Here is a 21662-nt window from a genome sequence, read left to right on the forward strand (position 1 = left end):
AAAAAAAACAGGCAATTCTTCTGTAACTGCTATGCTGAATAATTGATACATTACAACAGTCTCATTTTTAAAGTACTCAGGAAACATCTTGATTGGTGACTTTCAAAGTAATTCATAAATTCCATGGCTAAGCAGTTAGAAAGACTTTTAAACCAATGTCCAACTGTAGGTGTCTAAGAGACCTTCCAAGCATTTACAATACGGTGTTCAGCTTTAAGTTATCTCTTTATTGTTGCCTGACAGTCTTAACTAAGGTGGAATAACATTGGAGCAGCCAATATAATCAAAACAAACACATCATTTCTCATTGACATAAACACAACAACAGTTGCAATGCATAGAGAAGAAAGCACACAGATGGAGGAGACGCAGAGGATTAGTGTGGACACTTTCCTCTCAGTTGTGGAACAGTGTGAATCTTTGAAGGCAGGTAAACCTGACCATGCCACAAAAACAATGCTGGCACAAATTCTTTTAGAAATTGTGACTATGGTAGAAAATACGTTCAAGGCAGCTCTTCAGAGCTCAGCTGTGTCTGAGGAACGTGTGCTGTTCAGTGTGGGCAACTCTTCTGCAGACTTTTGCACAGGAAGTTGAGGAAGAGGCCCGTACTGCCAGCTCAGAACGGCTAACTGAGCTGATTGTTAAAGAGGTGGCAGAAAGTGTCAACTCGGCCCTCTCTACTACAGTGAACAGTGTTGAGCCTGTAGATACTCATACCCATGTCATTACCCCACGCAGGTTCAATTATATGGTCCCACATGACACACTCGAGGGTGACGATCTTGATGTCACCCCAGAAATGCTGAAAGACGTCGACAAGGTCATTTTCAACAACTGTGTGAAAACTGGTGCTGTGCAGAGATTGCACTGATTGAAATCAATTTGGAATTCCCAGTCACTGAAAAATTCATTGCCTTTTCTTTCAAGCTACACCTGACGACATCACCGAAAAAATTCTGAAACAAACACATCATTACACCACATCGTTAAACACAACACCAATCACCATGAATAGAAAAGAAAGCACACAGATGGAGGAGACACTGAGAATTAGTGTGGACACTTTCAGGAAATCTGCAGATTCTTCTCCAGTGTGGGCAAAGCCTTATGCCAATTATGATCAAACCAGGAACACATACTTTAGCAGTCAAGTGACAATTACACGTCTTCAAATACACTTGGTCATTGGAGCACAGCACAACACAAGTATGCTGAATTTAAAAACCAAAACCAAAAAACAGTCACCTTATTGACTCCAAACTTGAGAGTGAAAATGTTACTGGGTAACAGATGATAAGGTAGAGGCAACAGCACTGTTAGGCCATAGTTGTTCTCAAAGTGCACCAGCTAGACAATTTTAAAAGTTCAGTTGCTGCTGAAAAGCTAGCCCCAGTCCCTCTGGTCTTGTGTTTGCCTACCGGCAGGCTGGCCAGGTCGCTGTTGTGGCCCCTGATGTAACTTAGCTGCCTCTAGAGTGAGTCTCTCATCTCATAGATGGACTCCAGATCCACTGTCTTGCTCTGCAGCTGGTGACAGTAGTTGTGTCACCACAGGTGGCATCCTTGTTCTGCTCTGCAGCCTCTTCTACAATCACCATTACACGTCTATAATCATGAAATCCATTACATTTTATTAAGATGGTTAAGATGGTTTTGTTTCTAAAGAATAAACTGTTTAGCAACATATCTGTGAAATAGTTATTATCAGTATTTCTTATTTACACCATGTTTTTTGGGTGGTATGCCATTCCATGAATGTGTATAACTGCTTACCAAATCAGAGGTGTACTTGTGAATGCAACACTTTTTCTAGTCATCCCTGTGTCAGCCATTGGAACCTGTCAACAACACAAATTAAATACCAATATAAGAGTTTGAGATTTTTACCAAAAAATAAAATGATAACATTATAACAACATTTTATTTTAGGATAATGTTGAAAAAGTTTCATTTAATTAAACACCCACCATGAGTTACATTTATTTAGTTTCTCAGGTTACCAATTCAGATTATTCATGTGAACATCTTGACACAAACCTATGTTGATACGTATCCTTGGACACTTACGGCGTATATCTGCGCAACACGTAGACTTGATTGTTTGATTTCAAACATAAGATGACAAAAAAAGCAGACGTCTCATATTTATTCAGCTTTTACACATAAGTGTAGCTGTAAAAGCGGACAATGACAGATATATTATCAGCTGTAGGGAGGAAGTTGCTGAAAAAAAGGGGAATTGGCTGCTGGGCGCCACCAGTGCCTAGCAACGGTTGCTAAGCAATAGTCGCTTTGGGGGCAAAGCCTTTCATGTGTGACGTCATGTCGTGACGTTGCATTTTTTGTTAGTAAGTAGGAGTTAGAGAAGGTTTCTCCAGCAAAACCCGGACGAGAGGAAAGAATTTACAAAACTCCCACATCGAAGCAAGATACTCAAACACATCGACATAAACACACCGTGAATAGTAGACAAAGCGGAAAGATGGAGAACACACCGAGAATTAGTGTAGACACTTTCCTCCCGGTTGTGGAAACCTTTTTCCGTAAGATCACACCGGAACAGTGCGAACTTCTCAAGGCAGGTAAACCCGACCACGCCACGAAAGTGATCATAGCACAACTTTTATTAGAAGTTGTGTCTATTTTAGAGAGTACTGCTGTGTCTCAGGAAGGTGTATCGACAAGTGTCGGCGACACACTTCCGCAGACGTTTGCACGTGCTCTGTCCGTCGAGAGAGAGGTCCACACAGCCAGCTCACAAAAGTTAACTGAGCTGATAGATAATGAGGTGGCAGAGAGCGTTAACTCTGTCATCTCTACCAAGATAAGCAATGTGGAGCCTGTAATTTCTCCACATGTTACTGCCCCACGCAGGCTTAATAACATGGTTTCGCATGCCTGCAAAATGTTAAAGGAATTGATGGTAATGATGAGAGCTGGGTGTGTACCTACACCACAGAAAAACAAAAGTGAGGTCGAAGACGAGGATGATTTGGAGGACAGAAGCTCAAAAGGCTCTGCCAAGGACAGGGACAGCCTTGTGGCTTCAACATCAAAAACTGTCCAGGAAATTATCACAAAAGAGATCAGGGAAATCACTGATTCCCTTCTGGATGGCATTTCTGACTACGATTACCAGCAGTTAGAGTCTAGCTCCTCTGTGGAGATTAAAAACGTGGGAGATGACATCGCTCAGGTGATTGTCGACGAAATTTTGGAAGAGAGAGATGCTGTTGGAACACCAGAGCACAAATCCTCTCTGAAGAAAGTGGGGACGAAGATCAGGACCTTTGTGGCAAAGCAGTTTGCCCAAGCGTCCATTTTTAATATCATAACAGAACTGAAGAAAAAATTCTGTCACGGTTCCAAAGCGCCAAGCAGGCAGTCAATGCAGTCTCTCAAGGCTGATGTCGACTCTCTGCTTGAGACAGATATTTTTGAGCCGAGATGGACAGAGGAGATTTGTGCCGGTAAAGTTGAGGAATTCACTGAGGAACTCAGTGATATTCTCAACAACTACGTGGATGAGATGCGCCCCAGGCTTACCCCAGAACCAAATGGGATGGGTTCATCTGCCGTGGTTGTTAGCTCACCACGTAAAGTCATATCGACTGACATAAACAGCAGAGTGAGGCGTTTCCTTGGTCTGATGAGGTGGTGGCTTAAAACACAGGCTGACACTCACAGTGACAAGGTGACCTCACTCACTGTAGCAGAAACTCAGTCAGAGGAACCAACACAGCTGCCAGAGATCACGGTTGTTGAGACCAGTGAGCCTTTTGCAGCTGCTCCAGTCTCTGACTCCGTTTATCAGGAGATTCGTGCCAGATGTGATGAAGAGCAAAGAGCAGAGACAGAAAAAAACAAAATGTCTGTCCAGATAATAGTTGAGAAGCTGGTTTCTCGCCTGTTCCGTAAAGCAAAAATGAATTGTGCTTCCAGAGCGCCAGATACCATCATAAGGTGCCTGTTTGAAAAAATCTGGGCTGAACTCGAGGGTGACGATTTTGTTGTCACCCTAGAAATGCTAAAAGACCTCGACAAGATCATTTTTAGCAGTCTCTGCGAAAACTGGCGCTGTGCAGAGATTGCACTGATTGAAATTGACTTGGAATTCCCAGTCATCGAAAAATTTGTTGCATTTTCTTTTAAACAACACCTGACAACACCACCAAAAAAATGCAGAGCCATCCGCAGATTCTTCTCCCGTGTGGGCAAAGCCTTCACCAGGCCCTTCAGGAAGTAGATGCCGAGTTTACATCCTGCCTCAAATTCTGAATACCACCTCGCTTGCTGGCCTCTGCTCGCCAGAGACCAGTGAAACAGGAGGTTACTCAGATACGGGGCAGGATTTGAGCTCTAGTATGGGTTTTACTCCGGGTCCTCCGGTTTCTCCCAATTTCTAAAAAAAAAAAAAAAACATGCATCAATTGGACACTCTAAATTGCTTAATTAAGAACTAACTGCTGGTATGGGTTTTACTCCGGGTGCTCCGGTTTCTCCCAATTAAAAAAACAAAAAAAACAAAACAAAAAACGCAGCAATTGGACACTCTAAATTGCTGAATCAAGAACATCACTCAGAAAACAAACAAAAAAAACCAAAAACAAACAAACAAACAAAAAATAAAAATAAAAAACAAAAAAATAAGAATTGAATCCGATTATAATTTACTGTCAGATCTGTAAACATACTCATTTCATTTTCACTGAGGTACAAACACAATGAAAAGCTGTTGTTTTTTTCATGTGATACTAGAGGAAATATTTTTTCTATCTTTTTTAACCATCTTTAATCCAGTAGAGTAGTAAAGAGTTGTCATGAAAAGTTTCAACCAACTGAGGGCACCAGTTATCTAAAACCATGGGCCCTGATCAGTGGAGAGGATTTCTCTTCTCTCCTGTGTTCAGATCTCAAAGGACAAACCAACTAAAATCTGTAGAAAAGACACAATAAAATAAGAAATTATATACATATACACATTATTGATTCCTCTTAAACAATATTACATTTGTTGTCCTACTAGATAAATAAGTCTTCATCTAAGAGAGTGCAGATATGGACTACAAATAACTCTGCAAGCATATCAAGAGCATGATGAGAGTGTATAACTGTTCTTCTTTCACATAACTGAAAAGGGAGAAAGTCAAGATTTTTGTCTTGTGTCATTTGTATGAATGTATTGAACCCAGGCAGTAATTATATCAGCAGAAGCCAATGTAAACAATAAAACAGCAGAGTATTGACCTTTATTGGTTTTATTGGTGATATGACTTTTCATATTTTGTGAGTACTGAGACAAAATCATGTTTCTTATTTGTGCGCCTTATGTGTAGCTAGTTCATGTTCCATCACTGTATAACGAGTTTCAGATGAGCAGTGATTCCTCATCTCATTCAGTTTGCCTTCAGGAGCTCTGCGTCTGTAAAAGAGCAAAAAGACATCAGATACATTTATCATATGTATACCAGGTGTTTAGTAACAAGTCTGGTTTTCCATGAGCTGGGTCATTGTGTATTTGCTTTGCATTACTATATTCAATATCTCACCATCTTTAACCACTCCGCAGTACTCCTCACACTCTGCCTTAGTGTAGAACTTGTTGGCGTTGGCCTGGCAGAAACCATGTTTGTAGGGCACACACAGACCGACGGTAGAGTCAAAGGCCCATATGGGTGGCTGACCTCTGCAGGGTTGGGGTGCCATGGGCAGACGGCACACGGCTGGGGAGATAGAGCAGAACAGGGTTATGTCCATATGTTTTCACGTCCATTGTGTCGTGACAGGCTGTATTACTTAATTTTGGCCCATGGATGTGCTTTGACAGTTCTGTTCTTGTGTATATCTGGTCAAAGTTCAGTGAAGGGGACACACATGAATTTACCCCTCACCCTCAGTGCGACATCTCTGCAGACACACTCTCTCAGTTGCAAAGTTGTTCTGGTTCCCCAAACACCCTCCGTACTTAAACATCTCACAGCTCATTGAGGAGGCGTTGTAATAGTAACGCTGGTGCATCCCAAAACATGGTCCTGTCTCTGGTGCTGCTCCACAGGCCACTATGGAAGGGGGTGTGGGTGGGGTGACATAAGAGAGAATAGTTCAATATGCAATTCTGTACGTTTATATGTAAGCATATCAGGGTGTGTCATTAATCATCTGAGTAAACTGATATTGTACCTGTTCCATCGAAAAGAGCTGTGTCGTCACCAGAACCCTCCTCTTCTGCAGGAGCCAGAGAAGGGACCACATCTCTCCTCACCCTCTGTATCACAGCCACAGACACTCAGTCAGAGATATAAAGTCATCTGGACCCAAGATGTTTCAAACACTATATAAAACAATGTAAGTTAAGTTAATTCAATGTATTTTAGTACCTGAGGCTCAGGCTGCGCTGATGGTTCTGCCACCTGCTCTCCAGGAACACAGTCACCTGCACAGAGATTAAATGAAAAAACATAATTTTGACATTTAGACTCTCTTTGCATCTTCAGTTGTCTGAATGTGCTAGTTATCATGTTTATGTCTTAACTGTTTCATGAGGAGTGATATTTACATCTCTCTCTGTGGAATATTGTCTGAATATTTCGAGCCATGTTAGTGCAAGTTTGTGTGTTTGTGATAAACTGTGCATCTGTGTTGTACCTTTGTTCTGCTTGATGATAATAGTGTCGTCAGTCATTCCTTGTTGTCTGACCAGTGTCTTGAAGTCCTCGAGCACGGTGTCTCTTACGGTCATAGTTCGACCTGGAGAGGGCAGATTAATTTAGATGAAGTAAGATGTCAACAAAAAATTTGAAAGGTTTGAGGCAGAGGGATGTTCTCAAATTCACCTAATGATCACTTTAACTAAATTGATGGCTGATTTCACTTTAATTTATTCTGTTTGATTTAAAATATCATCTGTCAAGTGTATTCATATAAACAGATAAGGTGTATTGTATAATAAATTAGGCAAAGTCCTGGTAAAAAAAAAAAATCATAATACAGACTGCTGAAATACAAATATACTACTTTGGTTTTGTTTTGTGATTCATTCAGTAGATTTTAGGTTGAAATTATGCTGTTGCTTTTTAAAAGAACAAAATACAGTAATGGAAAACAAAAATTAAATGTGCCAACATATCTATGGAGAGTCCACTTACTGTAAAGCTTAACTGAGGTGCTCTTCTCCCCTGATGATTTCTCTTTGCTCATTATCATTATCGCATATTCAATGTAGTTTGTGTGAACCACATAGGCGTCCACGTCTGCCCCCCACTCTGCAGTAAAGAGAGCACAGGACCTATAAAACTTCACTGAAGAGGGAGCTGCATCACCACAAGATTACACAGAGAAAGTCAGTGAGAAAGATACGTACTTGCAACATGGTAGAAGAATCGTCCTGGTGTGGACGTTAACTCATAATCCCCGGACATCTCTTTACATGTTCCGTGTCTGCACACACACACAAAAAAGTAGGGAACTAAACATAAACATGTCTGACAGGTTATGTGTTTGCAGTTGTAAGTTTCTCTTTTCATGTATAATGCAGCAAGCATGTGACTAAATATATATCTGACTATATGTGTGTGTATATATATATATATATATATATATATATATATATATATATATATTTACACAAACCTGAGTACAGTTCGTGTCATCTTGAGTTTGCCTTCAGTGGTGCCTCTCTGCAGTACCAGTTTACCAATGGCTGCATCTGCCCTGTGACGCTGCATATGCTGACATGTACTTGCCACGGCAACATCATGCCACGTTCCCAAGAACTGTTAGAAAGAAATACCATAATATACTGTACAGTTTACTAACATACAGATGTTACAAAATCAAAACTGCATTAAAAAAAAACAAAGCAACACATCAAATATCAGAATAAAACACTCTAATGATTGTGAAATAGTTTCATGCCATATGTTTATAACAACACTTATCATCACACAGTAACATTTGGGAGAGGTGCTGTTCAACTTATATAAGATAAAACATGTAAAAAAAAAAAAAAAAGAGTCTTAAATTCTATTAGGGACACAGCAGATCTTTTTTCCAAACTGCTTTAAAGTTTGCAACAGTTTTAATGCATAAAAATCAATCAGTCAAATCTGTACAATGAAATTATTTATCCCCAAAATGTCAAAGGGTAAAGGGTGTTAATCTAATAAGAGAAATAAATTATAGAAAAGAGAACACATACAAAGTACTGAAGTTACAGAATAATACACATGTAGGAGAAAAAATAAAATTAAGATGGCAGAACTCAGTTACTCACCCGGGCGAGATCAAAGTTCTCCTGGGTGGTGTAGAGAGGTTCTGGGAGTACAGGGAGCCCCTCAAGGGTCCAGGTCCATCCCAAGACCAGCAGGGGAACCAGAATCACTGCTTTCTGCATCCTATCAGCCTGTCTGCCCACTCGCACTGAGAGGACTTGAGGTCTGAGATACTGAATTTCAGGAAAGCCCCCCCTCTAACTCCTCAAAGGGGGACAGGGCATTGACCTGTTTTTTAGTGTGTGCTGCAGCCCCCGCATGTACACACTGCGGAAGCCAAATAAAAAACAAACAAGTGAAGGAGCAAAGTTCTGCTTGCCTGTCTGTCTGTGCCTGGGCAGCTGACTACTTAAACACTGGACTTCAAAGGTTTGGCAACACCAACAAATCAATATGCTACGTGTCTCACTCTGAGAGACAAATGAGTAACGACTACATGTTATTTTATACTGTGTTATATGTTTTATACCTGGGAAGTTTATGCTGCACATGTCCCCCGCTGGATGGTACTTAAGGGAAGTTATCAAATTCTACAGTTTAATCTCTGGAACAGATTTACGTGGTGGAACTACAACTCCCATAATGCTTTGGACGTTAACAAGAAGCGTTACCTTGGGGTCAATGAGTTAACTATGGGGTGCAATTGGAGCCCTGTCTTTCTTAAAGCCTATATTTGGTTACATTGTGCAAAGTGGCAACATTAAAAACATTCCGAATTAGCTATTAGAAGTTCCCGATTGTAAAGTACCCATTGATGTGAAGAGAACTATCACTAACTTACTCTTATACCGAAGAAAACCGAAAAATGGGAGGATTCTTGGACAAGTTCGGATAGAGCGTTTTATTTCTTAGATTCCCAGGAAGTTAGACATTTATCTGCAATCGGGGCCGGGTGTACGCAGGGGCGAGAGGGGCAACCCGTCGTGTGTCGTCATCTGTCATGGCCGCAGAGAGGCGGAGAAACGAAGTCGGAGAACATATTTAAACCGAAGTTCGACTCTTAAGCTCGGTTTGTCAGTACTGTGAGAAAACTTAATTACCGAAGAAGCCTGGATGTTAAAAAAAAGCTGTGAGCTGCTTTTTTGTCGAACACGAGTGAGGCTGGACGCTGGACGCACCTGTGGCGCGACGGTAAGGCTAAGGAGCGAACTAGCTAGCGGGTAGCGTTAGCATCTGCGTTAGCGGTGAGCGTTTGCATTAGTCCTCTCATTTAATGATATTTTTAAAACTCATTTCCATTCTCAGTCGTTTTAATCGCGTGGGTAATAGTGTGTTGGGTGAAAACACAATGAACTCATGACAGTCTGTTAATGTTGTATTTGTCTGTTTTATGTTGTATTTGTTTAGTCACGGACATTTTGCATCTTTTTGTAATTTTGTCTTCCATCCTAATCATTTTGATGCAGTTTATTGCGGACTATCATGTCGTTGTCATAGTTGTGTGTCTATTTGCGGCCAGTTTGTATTCTATTGCGTCTGTACCTGGCTGCCTTACACCTGGATGTCAGCCTTTCCGACAGCAAATCTGAGGTGCCGCCACGGCCACGGCCTTCGACGAAAACTCAAGCTTTTTTATAACTTTTAATCATAAAGGCGTCAACAGTATACCGAGTGAGTTTGAACTCGTTATGATTAAATCTCTATGAGGAGTTTGTTCATACACAACGTCCCCAAATGCCGAAAGGTCTTCACCAGGTCTGAAGCATGTGCAGGTTTCCTGAGTTTTTGAGCAGTTGTCGGCCCTCAAAAAGGCGATTCAAGAAGAATCAGCGCTATTCCAATGGTGCCTTCGCACGCTTTCGTGCTTGAGCCCTAATAAGTAATGTAATATTAGAGTTAACAGTGGAAGTAATCGGTTATATAAAAGAAATGCAGAAGTACTAGTAATCCAAAAAGGAGGAAAAATGCTATAAACGTATCTGTGTTTTTATGGTTAAACTGTTGATGAGGAATAAGTAGTAATGTATTGATCATTTTCCTTTGAATGGTTCTCTTTGATTTCCTCCAGGTGTCATCCCTTCATCCATGACATTGTGCACGATCGCCAAGACATCGTCCATGACTGCAACGTGGTCCGTAATTGGAGAGGCATTGTTGAGGAAGAGGGAGACGTTGTCCATGATCAGACACATTATCCATGACCTGCACAGACATGTGCAAAAGTTGATGGTGACAGAGTTCCCCGATTTTATGGAATTGTCCATGATCATAGTTACATTGTCTGTGATCACAGAGCTGTAGCCCATGATCAGAGACATCATCCATGATCACAGAGAATCTTTGTACAGTGAAGAAGTTCTCTGAGACCAGGACAGATGCCTCCAGGTAATTAACAAACAGATTCACATCAACTGTCTAACACAGAACACTGACATTAAATTGTTTATGTTCAGTAAAAGTGTAGTAATAGGAGTCATCTGCAATATTAAAATAATGTATAAGTAATCTGTATCGATAGAAGTAAGTAAAGTATTTAGCAATATCAGAAGTAAGATGTAATAGTTAAAGTAATGTTATTAGATGTAGTTTGCAACAGTAAGTTATCTGTAAATTTAGAAGTAATTTGTAGTAAGAAAAGTAATATGTAACGATAAAAGTAATAATAGTACTTTAATATTAGAGGTAACAGTAAAAGTAATCTGTAATATAAAAGCAATGCAGAAGTAATGGTAAGGTGTCAAAAACTGTCAAAAAATGTCAGAGTATAGTATGACGTCAAAAATGTAAGGTGCCAAAAATTTCATAGTATAGTAAGGCATAAAATTTTTTTGTTAAATGTTCTGTTTCAGCTGTAATGTTGAATATTTATCTGTGTCTTCATGGTTAAACTGTGAAATAGGTAGTAGTTTATTGATCATTTTCCTGTGTATGTTTCTCTTTGATTTCCTCCAGGTGTCTCCACTTCGTCCACAACATCGTTCATGAACACTGAGACGTCATCCACGATCACAGAGACATGGTCCATGATCGGAGAGACATTGTTGAGGATGAGGGAGACATTGTCCACGATCTGAGACATTGTCCGTAATCGCAGAGACCTTGTCAAAGATGAGAGAGACGTTGTCCATGATCAGAGACATTGTCCCATGCTTCGTAGAGACCTTGCGATAGAATCGGCGGAGACGGGGGTCACCGATTTGACGGCATTGCCCGCGATCATGGAGACATTGTCAATGATCACAGAGACACCGTCTATGATCTCAGAGACATCGTCCACGATTACAAACACATTGTCCATGATCGCAGAGATATTGTCCATAATCTCAGAGACATTGTCCGCGATCACAGAGACGTAGTCCACGATCAGAGAGACGTCGTCCACGATCGCAGAGAGTCTTTGTACAATGAAGAAGTTCTTTCAGACTGGGACAGAGACCTCCAGGTAATTCACAAACACCTTTACATCAGCTGTCCAACACAGAACACCAACATTAAACTGTTTATGTTCAGTAATGACTATATCAGAAAAGTGTAATAATAGAAGTAATCTGCAATATAAAAATAATGCCTAACATGTATTAATAGAATAAAAGTAAGAAGCAATATTAAAAGTAAGATTTAATAGTCAAAGTAATTTGTTACTAGATGTTTGAAACAGGAACGTTTTCTGTAAATGAAAAGGTAATACGTAATTGGAAAAGTGATCTAATTGTAGAGATAACAGTAAAAATAATCTGCAACATAAAAGCAATGCAGAAGTAGTAGTAATCCAAAATAGAAGTAAAATGTAACATTATAGTAAGACATCAAAAAAGTCACATTATAGTAAAATATCAAAAAATGTCAGAGAATATTAAGGAGTAAAAATGTCATAGTATATTAAAGCATGAAAATGTGTGTTGAATGATCTTGTACAGCTGTAATGTTGAATATTTATCTGTGTCTTCATGGTTAAACTGTGAAATAGGTAGTAGTTTATTGATCATTTTCCTGTGTATGTTTCTCTTTGATTTCCTGCAGGTGTCTCCACTTCGTCCACAACATCGTTCATGAACACTGAGACGTCATCCACGATCACAGAGACATGGTCCATGATCGGAGAGACATTGTTGAGGATGAGGGAGACATTGTCCACGATCGGAGACATTGTCCGTAATCGCAGAGACCTTGTCAAAGATGAGAGAGACGTTGTCCATGATCAGAGACATTGTCCCATGCTTCGTAGAGACCTTGCGATAGAATCGGCGGAGACGGGGGGTCACCGATTTGACGGCATTGCCCGCGATCATGGAGACATTGTCAATGATCACAGAGACACCGTCTATGATCTCAGAGACATCGTCCACGATTACAAACACATTGTCCATGATTGCAGAGATATTGTCCATAATCTCAGAGACCTTGTCCGCGATCACAGAGACGTAGTCCACGAATCAGAGAGACATCGTCCACGATCGCAGAGAGTCTTTGTACAATGAAGAAGTTCTTTCAGACTGGGACAGAGGCCTCTAGGTAATTCACAAACACCTTTACATCAGCTGTCCAACCCAGAAACACCAACATTAAACTATTTATGTTCAGTAATGACTATATCAGAAAAGTGTAATAATAGAAGTAATCTGCAATATAAAAATAATGCCTAAGTAACATGTATTAATAGAATAAAAGTAATAAGCTATATTAAAAGTAAGATTTAATAGTCAAAAGTAATTTGTTACTAGATGTAATTTAAAACAGGAACGTTTTCTGTAAATGAAAAGGTAATACGTATTGGAAAAGTGATCTAATAGTAGAGGTAAGAGTAAAATAATCTGCAACATAAAAGCAATGCAGAAGTAGTAGTAATCCAAAATAGAAGTAAAATGTGACATTATAGTAAGACATCAAAAAAGTCACATTATAGTAAAATATCAAAAAATGTCAGAGAATATTAAAGAGTAAAAATGTCATAGTATATTAAAGCATGAAAATGTGTGTTGAATGATCTTGTACAGCTGTAATGTTGAATATTTATCTGTGTCTTCATGGTTAAACTGTGGAATAGGTAGTAGTTTATGATCATTTTCCTGTGTATGTTTCTCTTTGATTTCCTGCAGGTGTCTCCACTTCGTCCACAACATCGTTCATGAACACTGAGACGTCATCCCACGATCAGAGAGACATCGTCCACAATCGCAGAGAGTCTTTGTACAATGAAGAAGTTCTTTCAGACTGGGACAGAGGCCTCCAGGTAATTCACAAACACCTTTACATCAGCTGTCCAACACAGAACACCAACATTAAACCGTTTATGTTCAGTATTGAGAATATCAGAAAAGTTTCAATAATAGAAGTAATCTGGCAATATAAAAATAATGTATGAGTAGTAGTAGTGTATTAATAAAGTAATGTAAAAGTACTTTTATTAATAGTAAAAGTACTAAATAATGTCAGAAGTAAGATGTAATAGTCAAAGTAATATGTTACTAAATTTAGTTTTCAACAGTAAGAGTTATCTGTAAACATTGTAAGTAATATGTAATAAAAGTGATCTATAATGGTAAAAATAATCTAATATTAGTCAAAGTGACTCATAATATTTAAAGCAATGCAGAGGTGATAGGATTCCAAAATAGAAGTTAAAATATGCTGTTATAGTAAGGCTTTAAAAATGTTGTAAAAATCATAGTATTGTAGTATTATGAAAATGGTCCAAAAATGTTATAGTACAATAATATGTCAAAACAAATGACAAAATGTCATAGTATGTTAAGACATAAAAAAAGGTCGTCGTATACTGAGGCATCAAAAAATGTCATTGTATAGTAAGGAGTCAAAAACCATCAAAAATTGTCATAGTATAGTATGCCATGAAAAATGTGGTTAAAATGTCATAGCATAGTGCGCTGTCAAAAATGTAGTAAAAAATGTCATAGTATAATATGGTGTCAAACACCCTCAAAAAATGTCCTAGTATGGTAAGGCATCGAAAACCAATCAAAATGTCCAACTATAGTAAGGTGTCAAACACCATAGAAAAATGTCATAGTATACTAAGGCATAAAAAACTGTCAAACTATAGATAGGTGTCAAAAATCATAAAAAATGTCATATTATAATAATGAATCGAAAACCACCAAAAAAGGTCATAGTATAGTAACGTGTCAAGTGCTGTTAAAAATAGTAGTATAGCAAAGGTGTCAAAAAAGCCATCAAAAAAATGTTATATAAGAAGGCATCAAAAACTGTCATAGTATAGTAAGGCATCGAAAACCACCAAAAAATGTCATACATGGTTAAAAAAATCATAGTATAGTAAGGTGTGAAAAAACACCAACCAAAAATGTCCAAACTATAGTAAGGTGTCAAAAACCATAGAAAAATGTCAGTAAGGCGTCAATTATGGTTAAAAATATCATAGTATAACTTTTTCTTCTATTTAAGAGCTGTAACCCTAACCATCACCTCTGGCTAAAAATATTCACTTTCATACACTATTAAACAGACCAGCAAAATGCTCAGTGTTCAGAAGTATTTATTTGAGTAAGATAATACTTTATCAGTTCCATGACAGGGAAATTAAGTGCTGCAACAGCAAAAAATAGAAAGTATTATATAAACAAGATAGTATATAACAATACAGGACAAACAGGATTACACAGTAACAAATTGGATTTGAGTACTAATATTGCACGTTTGAAATAGCAAAATACCAAAATGAAAATGTAACCCACAAACACTCTGTAGGTATGAATGTGTGTCTGTGGAAAACAAAGGTAAGATGGCTACTTTAAGGTAGTTTCTTTGTCTTAAGACACATGTCATAGTAAGGTGTCCAAAAAAAAATGTTACAGTATAGCAGGACATATAAACAATATTTTCATTTACTGATGAGTTTCTGTAATTAATCTGTCTTCTTGTCTCTGCAGGAGGAGGAGACAACAGCGGCTGAAGTGGACCTGAAGTGGATGAAAGAAAAAAGTATCACAAAGCTGTTAATTTGATAAAAGACTTCTACCAGCTAACTGCTGTAAACAGTGCTGGTTTCCTATTGTTCAAGTGAAAACACGTTTTTTCTCTGCCAACTGTAATTTTTTTTTTCCCTTTCTTAAACGCCATCGAGAATATTCAACAACTGTATCACAAGCAGTTAAATTATCACAAAGATGCTTAGTAGACATATTCATCTTTGGAAAATGTCACTACCTTAACTAACCAACTCCAACAAGTGTTTCCTCTGAAATATCTGTCTTTATCTTTGCTGTGATTTGTTAAGTGTTGTCTGGAATAAAATTGAGTTACATTTCTCCATTTTGTAACCAAAGTTATACAAATTTGTTTTAATTTTCAGAACTACTTTTACAAATACTTTTAAAAGGTTTTACACTCATTGTTCAGACATAGTTTTTAGATTTTTAAATTAATTTCAAAAAGTGTCATATTTATGTTATATTTTAGTTATATATACTTTTAAAATCTGTGTAAAGCAGTTATACTGATGACATTCTGAGTTATCAATTTATTTAAAAGGTTTTTATACTATTATAAACTATGGTGTTAGATTTTCTGTTTTATATATACTTTTCTATGTTTTTTGTAGCTACATTGTTGAAAAATACTAATTAATACTAATTACAACTGATAAGTTACAGCAGCTTTTGTTTGTTGTTATTTTTTCCAGACAAGAAGCTTTAAGGTGTCAAACTGCAGCTGAGATAATGACAGAGTCAGACTGAAAAGAATAAACAAATACTGACCTTCTGGAAATGTCTTCATGTCTGTGTTTGAATTCTGTGGAGAAAAATACAAGAAACATTAATATAAAGATGTGACTTTAACACATCAAAATGAAAGGACAGAGTGTTTCTGGATATTGAACTGTCAAAGGATAGAGAAGTAATCTAAATCTACAAAGACTCTCATCTGCTTTAAAGACAATGAGAGCCACAAAGCTAAATATTAAACATGTTTAATATTTCTGATCAGAAATCCTGTTGTGTGGGGAGAACACATGCACTATGAGGATTGTGACATGGAACGGAACGGAAGCACAACAAATTAGATTTTTCATTCATTATTTGTCATGTGTGTGGTCTCACATTTTCTACATCTAGTAGGATTTTAAAAATCTACAGTGTGAGCCAGGCTGGAGTGAGGGAGAGAGATGGAAAGAAAGAGGGCGAAGGAGGGAGAGAGAGAGAGACGGAGAGAGCTGATGTTTAAATTCTTCATTTTCTTTGAACTGTACATTCATGAACTATGTAAAGAAATGTTGATAATGACTGAGGTCTTTTTGACAAATCAAACTATTCAGACTTCAGATCAAATACTGAACATAAACAGTTTAATGTCAGTGCTCTGTGTTGAATAGTTGATGTAAAGCTTTTTGTAAATTACCTGGAGGCCTCAGTCCAGGTCTCAAAGAACTTCTTCATTGTACAAAGACTCTGCAATTGTGGATGAAGTGGTGACACCTGGAGGAAATAAGAAGAGAAACATACAAAGGAAAAAGTTTAATACACCAAAACCTATTCCCGATCAACAGTTTAACCATGAAAACACAGGTTAATTCCCCAAATGTTAGAGAAGTGTCTCAGAAAATGGACTGTTTACGGTTACGTGATGAGAAAAAGCATCACATCTTTAAGAACCAATAACTAAATATCTGGGAAAAACTGACTAAAGTGATTATCCTAAATCTTATATTTCTATATTAATTGTCAACTAATCACTGGAGGAATCATGTATACAGTATCTCACAAAAGTGAGTACAGACCTCACATTTCAGCAACCATTTTATTTTATCTTCTCAGGGGACAATACTATAGAAATGAAACTTGGATATACTGTAGAGTAGTCAGTGTACAGCTTGTATTTAAAATTAGTTTTTAAAAATAATAACAACATAATAATAACAGTAATCTCAGCTGATACACTGTGACCTACTCTTGAGGCTTAAAATTTGTGGAGGAGTTAAGAGTTACAATCTAGTTTTCAAGCTTGTATTTAACACAAAACGGAGCTCAATTAAGTCTTAAACCACCACAAACACATTTCAAGTCAATGCACAACAGGGGATCAATGGACGGCTATGGACCGATTACTACCACAAAGCTACAGAGAGACACAAAATGACAGAGGCAAAAATCTGATCACAATGAGATGCTTAACTACCATGCTGAAACACAAAATGGCCACAAAGAAATGTTAAATGACCTGGAATAGACCCAAGACTACAAAGACACAATACAGCCAGAGACATAATACGATGCAATACCACCGGAAATAGGCACAAAATGATCACATCAACATGATAATCTGCCATACACTGACTTAAAATGACAAAAATGCAGCATAAAATTACAAAGAAGCAGTAAAATGTCTGCAGTGTAATTGCAGGGAGGCAAACAAACTGACTATTAAACAGTTACCATCCTCCACTTTGACCGCAGAAACACACTTGAACCCACGCAAATAAAAACTAAGCCAAACAGGAGACGCCCCAAAGGATCATTAGCGATAAGGCTAATGCTAACGCTCGCCTCTGATGCTAATGCTAAGATCCAGGTGTAAAACAGCCAGGTAGAGGCGCACAATGATATAAAATAACCTCAAATAGCCACAAACCGAGTCACAATTCATTAATGAAGTTAAAATGACCAGGATGGAACAGAAAATGTCAGTGAAATAAAAACAAACAAAACAACTGATAACAGAATTAAGCGATATCATTATATGGTAATGCTAATGCTCGCCGCTGATGCTAACGCTAGCCACTAACTGTTTGCCTTACCCTCGCGCCACAGGCCTGTTCAGCGTCCATTCTCACTCGTGTTCGACAAAAAAAGCAGCTCCGGGGTTTGTTTTAGCGTCCAGACCTCGTCATTAACGTCAAAAAGCAGCTCCAGAGTTTGTTTTAGCCTCCAGACCTCTCCGGTAACAGCATTTTCTCACAGCACTGACAAACAGAAGCCGATTTTTAAACTTGGTTTAAATCTGTTTTCCGACTTCGTTTCTCCGCCTCTCAGAAGGTAATGACCAATGAGAAGACACGTTGAGGCCATTGACGACATACGTCAGCTAAAATTGAAAAACAGGAAAACGCTGATTGGTCAGCCCATTCTGGTCCGCCTAGCTACGCCTCTGATTGGTCTTAAAATTCATCCACCGTAAAGACGGAGAAAAGCCTTAAATATATTAGATACCTCAGTGACTAGGAGCTATTCCTGCAGGAGCTTAGTATTCAGGTGGGACACCCAAGTGTAAGTAAGTGCAACCCACTTCTTCAGTTTGGGGGTTGGATGCTTACATACACAATACTGTCAAAAACATTGACACTCATTAGACACAACATCATGTCAACATAAACAGAAAATGTTAGCAACTCAGAGGCCTTAAGTGGAGATGAAATTCCTACTGGTCCCTGATGAGGAATAAATCACTCATGAAAAGATATCTTAATGGTATGTCAGCAGCTTAAGACTCCATAATTTTTCATTTCTTTGAACTTATTTCACAAGTTTGAAAACTATCATAGGTTCAGTCAAACATGTCCCAGTTATATTTTCAAACTAGTGTAAAGTACACAGTAAAGGTCACAGACATACACTGAATCACTTTATTTACAAAGCCCCTACATTACAGATTGATTTGGACATACCAAACATATATGTGAAAATACAATAAAACAGTGATATAGTAAAATTTTCATAAGAAATCAGTGTGAACAAAACTGTTATTTTCTTAACTGAGGAAAATGTTCGATATCATCGGTAGCATGACACGATGATTATCTCATGATCTCTCACCGCATAATAGTTAAACTTTTATTAATTTAATTAATTTGGACAGAATTACCATATGTATCATATTATGTACCATATGTGTCATATTATGTTTTACATTTAGTATTTGTACATGCACAGTAAGGGTCTGACATAAACAGAGGGGTGAAAATGCCTGCCATAGTTTATGAAATGACAATGGTGAGGTGCCCAGCTGAGGACCTTTGTTGCAGGTCATTCCACACCTCTCTTTCTTCATTTCCTGTCATCTCTTGCTCTAATAAAGGCATAAAATGCCAAAAATAAATACTAAAAAGACAATGAAATTTAAAATGTGGGTACATAAAATACCCAATTGTATTTGATAGTAGTATTATAGTATAGCAGTAGTAGTAGTAGTAGTTTACAGTTGCACACTACTGCTCCAGTGTGATCTGTGAGAGTCTGAATATTGTGTATTATGAGTAGCATTTTTTTAAATTAAAGAAAAATGTTATAAATACAAGATTTCATATAATGTTGTCCTCACGTGGTCAGATATCCAGCGTCCACAGGTGGCGCCACATTTCTCTTTGTCCTCTTGGGAACAGAAATATGAATGATAGATGTATGAGACACCCACAGCTGGTGAATGATCATCGTTATCACAGACACAGATCTATCTGTCATTTCAGATATGTACCTGAGGCAGTCCCCGTTGTGGAGTTGCGTGGTTTGTCACCGGCTCACCTGGAACACACCCACCTGGGAAGACAGTAAGACGGAGAAAGGGTTTTTGTTCTTCATGTAATTTGTGTTTCAAAAGGAATGCAGTTTTCACACAGCTTCACTGGTACACTAAATGCAGCTATTGTTATTGTAAAATGTTTCACCTGTGAAATAGAATAATTACAGTAATATTACTGCAAGACAGAGAAAACCTAGCAACGAATGTACCTTTGTTCTGATTCATGATGATGGCAGCATCACTCATTCCATGTCGTCTCACCAGTGTTTTGAAGTTGTCCGACACAGCAGGACTCACATCCATAGTTCGACCTGAAGAACACATTTTGCAGACATTCATACAAAATAATACATCATATTGTCATTTGGATGTTTTGATTGATTCGAGAATGGTCACTCACCGTACAGCTTGACTATAGTGGTTGTGTTTCCTGATTGTTTCTCTGTGCTCAGCTGAAGGATCATTGCGTACTCATCATAGTTGGTGTGAACCACATAGGAATCAACATCTGCTCCAAACTCTGTGGAGAGGAAAGTGTCTGCAACATGCTGCATAACGGATCTGTAAAAATGTATTAGAGAGATCTTCCAAGCCTGCTGCATTAAAATTTAACATTACTAAAACCTTGTTAACATTGTATAAAATTTATGGACAGAATCTGCAATTGCTTAAAAAACAATGAGGAGACAAAAGAAGCAGAGAAACATACTGGCAACGTGGTAGAAGAATCGTCCTGGAGTGTTTGTTAGTCCATAATTTCTAGATGTCTGCTGACATGAGCCATTCCTGCACACAGAGACACACACATACATAAGTTACACAGAGTAGAACATATTTTAAATTGTGTGCGTGTGCTGGCGTGGATGTGAGTCTGACCTGAAAGTAGTGGCCATCATTGTGAAGTTGCCGTCAGAAACATCATGTTGCAGAGTCAGTGCAACAATAACGGGGTTTCCCCTCTTGCGCTGCATGTAGTGAGGACAGGTGGAAGCCACTGCCACCTCATACCACTTCCCCATGAACTGGAAGGAACAAGGAAATATACACTGTATATTATAAATAAATGTAATACTCTCTGATACCACCATTTTGACTAGTTAAATAATCATATTTCTACTTGGCAAGTTAGCAAAGAATCACAAAAATTACAGTTTAATAAAATAAATTAAGAAGAGAACACAAAGAACATGGAAGACAAAGAAATATGACACCAGAAACTTTAAGAAGAGTGCTTTTTTTTTTTTTTTTTTTTTTTTACATAAATGAAAGAAATAATAAAATGTATGTGTGAGCCACTCACCCGGTCCAGATCAAAGTCCTCCTGTGTGAGGGTGAGAGTTTCCCGGAGTATATGGGCCCCCTGGAGGGTCCAGGCTGACCCCAGGACCAGCAGCGAAACCAGACTCAGTGCTCTCTGCATCCTGTGAGTCTGACTGACCACCCGAGGCTCTGCCTTCTCTTAATAAACCAGTCCCTCCTGCACTGCTACTGCACCAGGTCAAACTGACAAGTGCAAATGTGACTTTTGTAAATTCTCTCCCACAACACCACAGAAAGAAAAAAAAAAAAAATTCACAAAACTAAAAGAGCAAAGTTCTGATCATGTCTTTATCTACCTTTGTGTGTGCATGTGCACAAAAGTGTGTTAGTTTGAGTGACTGTGTGTTTGTTGCACCAAATAATCAGCAGTGATTCACTGGACTTCAGAATTTGCAGATAAAACAAACAGCCGATCAATACATGGCAGAATTTTAACAGCTGATAAAAGGCTGAACTGTTTGTCTGCCACAGTGTCACAGTTCTGCTCTTCCACAGTGAGGCTTGAAAATCTATTTAAAAATCTATCAGGATTGGTTCACAGCAGAAACATACTGACATGTGGTGAAATCTGCCCCCTGCTGTTCATATTAGGATCATACACATACTGTAACCCAGCACATCCTTTAGTGACCTATAGCGC

General features: G+C 38.3%; 2 protein-coding genes and 1 long non-coding RNA gene across 10 annotated transcripts; 1 reads left to right on the forward strand and 2 right to left on the reverse strand.

Moving 5' to 3' along the window:
* Positions 1–5244: 5244 nt before the first annotated feature.
* ambp (alpha-1-microglobulin/bikunin precursor) lies at positions 5245–8443 on the reverse strand. Its single transcript, XM_018670510.2, has 10 exons — positions 8275–8443; positions 7632–7774; positions 7363–7439; positions 7148–7264; positions 6648–6749; positions 6380–6435; positions 6183–6267; positions 5894–6061; positions 5552–5725; positions 5245–5424 (listed from the first exon to the last, which is right to left on the reverse strand). Exons 1-10 carry the CDS (start codon positions 8392–8394, stop codon positions 5399–5401), a joined length of 1068 nt encoding a protein of 355 aa, XP_018526026.1. The 5' UTR covers positions 8395–8443; the 3' UTR covers positions 5245–5398.
* A 138-nt stretch (positions 8444–8581) lies between these two features.
* LOC127142802 (uncharacterized) lies at positions 8582–15709 on the forward strand. 4 transcript variants are annotated; one of them, XR_007813865.1, is made up of 5 exons: positions 8582–9403; positions 10281–10597; positions 11165–11654; positions 12233–12724; positions 15121–15709. It is a non-coding gene; the product is annotated as an uncharacterized LOC127142802 (long non-coding RNA). The 4 variants fall into 4 exon arrangements; XR_007813864.1 differs by lacking the exon at positions 12233–12724 and adding an exon at positions 13309–13442; XR_007813863.1 differs by lacking the exon at positions 12233–12724.
* Positions 14813–21352, reverse strand: LOC108879248 (protein AMBP). 5 transcript variants are annotated; one of them, XR_007813861.1, is made up of 10 exons: positions 21003–21351; positions 20579–20724; positions 20412–20488; positions 20103–20222; positions 19912–20013; positions 19658–19719; positions 19505–19554; positions 16589–16665; positions 15949–15982; positions 14813–15150 (listed from the first exon to the last, which is right to left on the reverse strand). XR_007813861.1 is itself a non-coding variant. In XM_051072872.1 (9 exons), exons 1-8 carry the CDS (start codon positions 21120–21122, stop codon positions 15964–15966), a joined length of 723 nt encoding a protein of 240 aa, XP_050928829.1. In that variant the 5' UTR covers positions 21123–21352; the 3' UTR covers positions 14813–15150; positions 15949–15963. The 5 variants fall into 5 exon arrangements, 4 of the variants coding, with proteins under 4 accessions (XP_050928829.1, XP_018525977.1, XP_018525978.1 ...); XM_051072872.1 differs by lacking the exon at positions 19505–19554 and having other exon boundaries at positions 21003–21352; XM_018670461.2 differs by lacking the exons at positions 14813–15150; positions 15949–15982; positions 16589–16665 and adding an exon at positions 18462–18510.
* Positions 21353–21662: the final 310 nt, after the last annotated feature.

Source organism: Lates calcarifer, linkage group LG9 (genome assembly GCF_001640805.2).
Source record: "Lates calcarifer isolate ASB-BC8 linkage group LG9, TLL_Latcal_v3, whole genome shotgun sequence".
NCBI lineage: Eukaryota > Metazoa > Chordata > Actinopteri > Centropomidae > Lates > Lates calcarifer.

Coding starts and splice junctions, on each gene's coding strand:
- ambp (XM_018670510.2), bottom strand. CDS start 8,394: ATGCAGAAAGCAGTGATTCTGGTTCCCCTGCTGGTCTTGGGATGGACC. Junction 7,265..7,362: donor ATTCTTCTACCATGTTGCAA/GTACGTATCTTT, acceptor TCTTTACTGCAG/AGTGGGGGGCAGACGTGGAC. Junction 5,425..5,551: donor CTGCGGAGTGGTTAAAGATG/GTGAGATATTGA, acceptor GCTCTTTTACAG/ACGCAGAGCTCCTGAAGGCA.
- LOC108879248 (XM_051072872.1), bottom strand. CDS start 21,122: ATGCAGAGAGCACTGAGTCTGGTTTCGCTGCTGGTCCTGGGGTCAGCC. Junction 20,489..20,578: donor ATGATGGCCACTACTTTCAG/GTCAGACTCACA, acceptor CTCTGTGTGCAG/GAATGGCTCATGTCAGCAGA. Junction 19,720..19,911: donor CATCATGAATCAGAACAAAG/GTACATTCGTTG, acceptor CTGTCTTCCCAG/GTGGGTGTGTTCCAGGTGAG.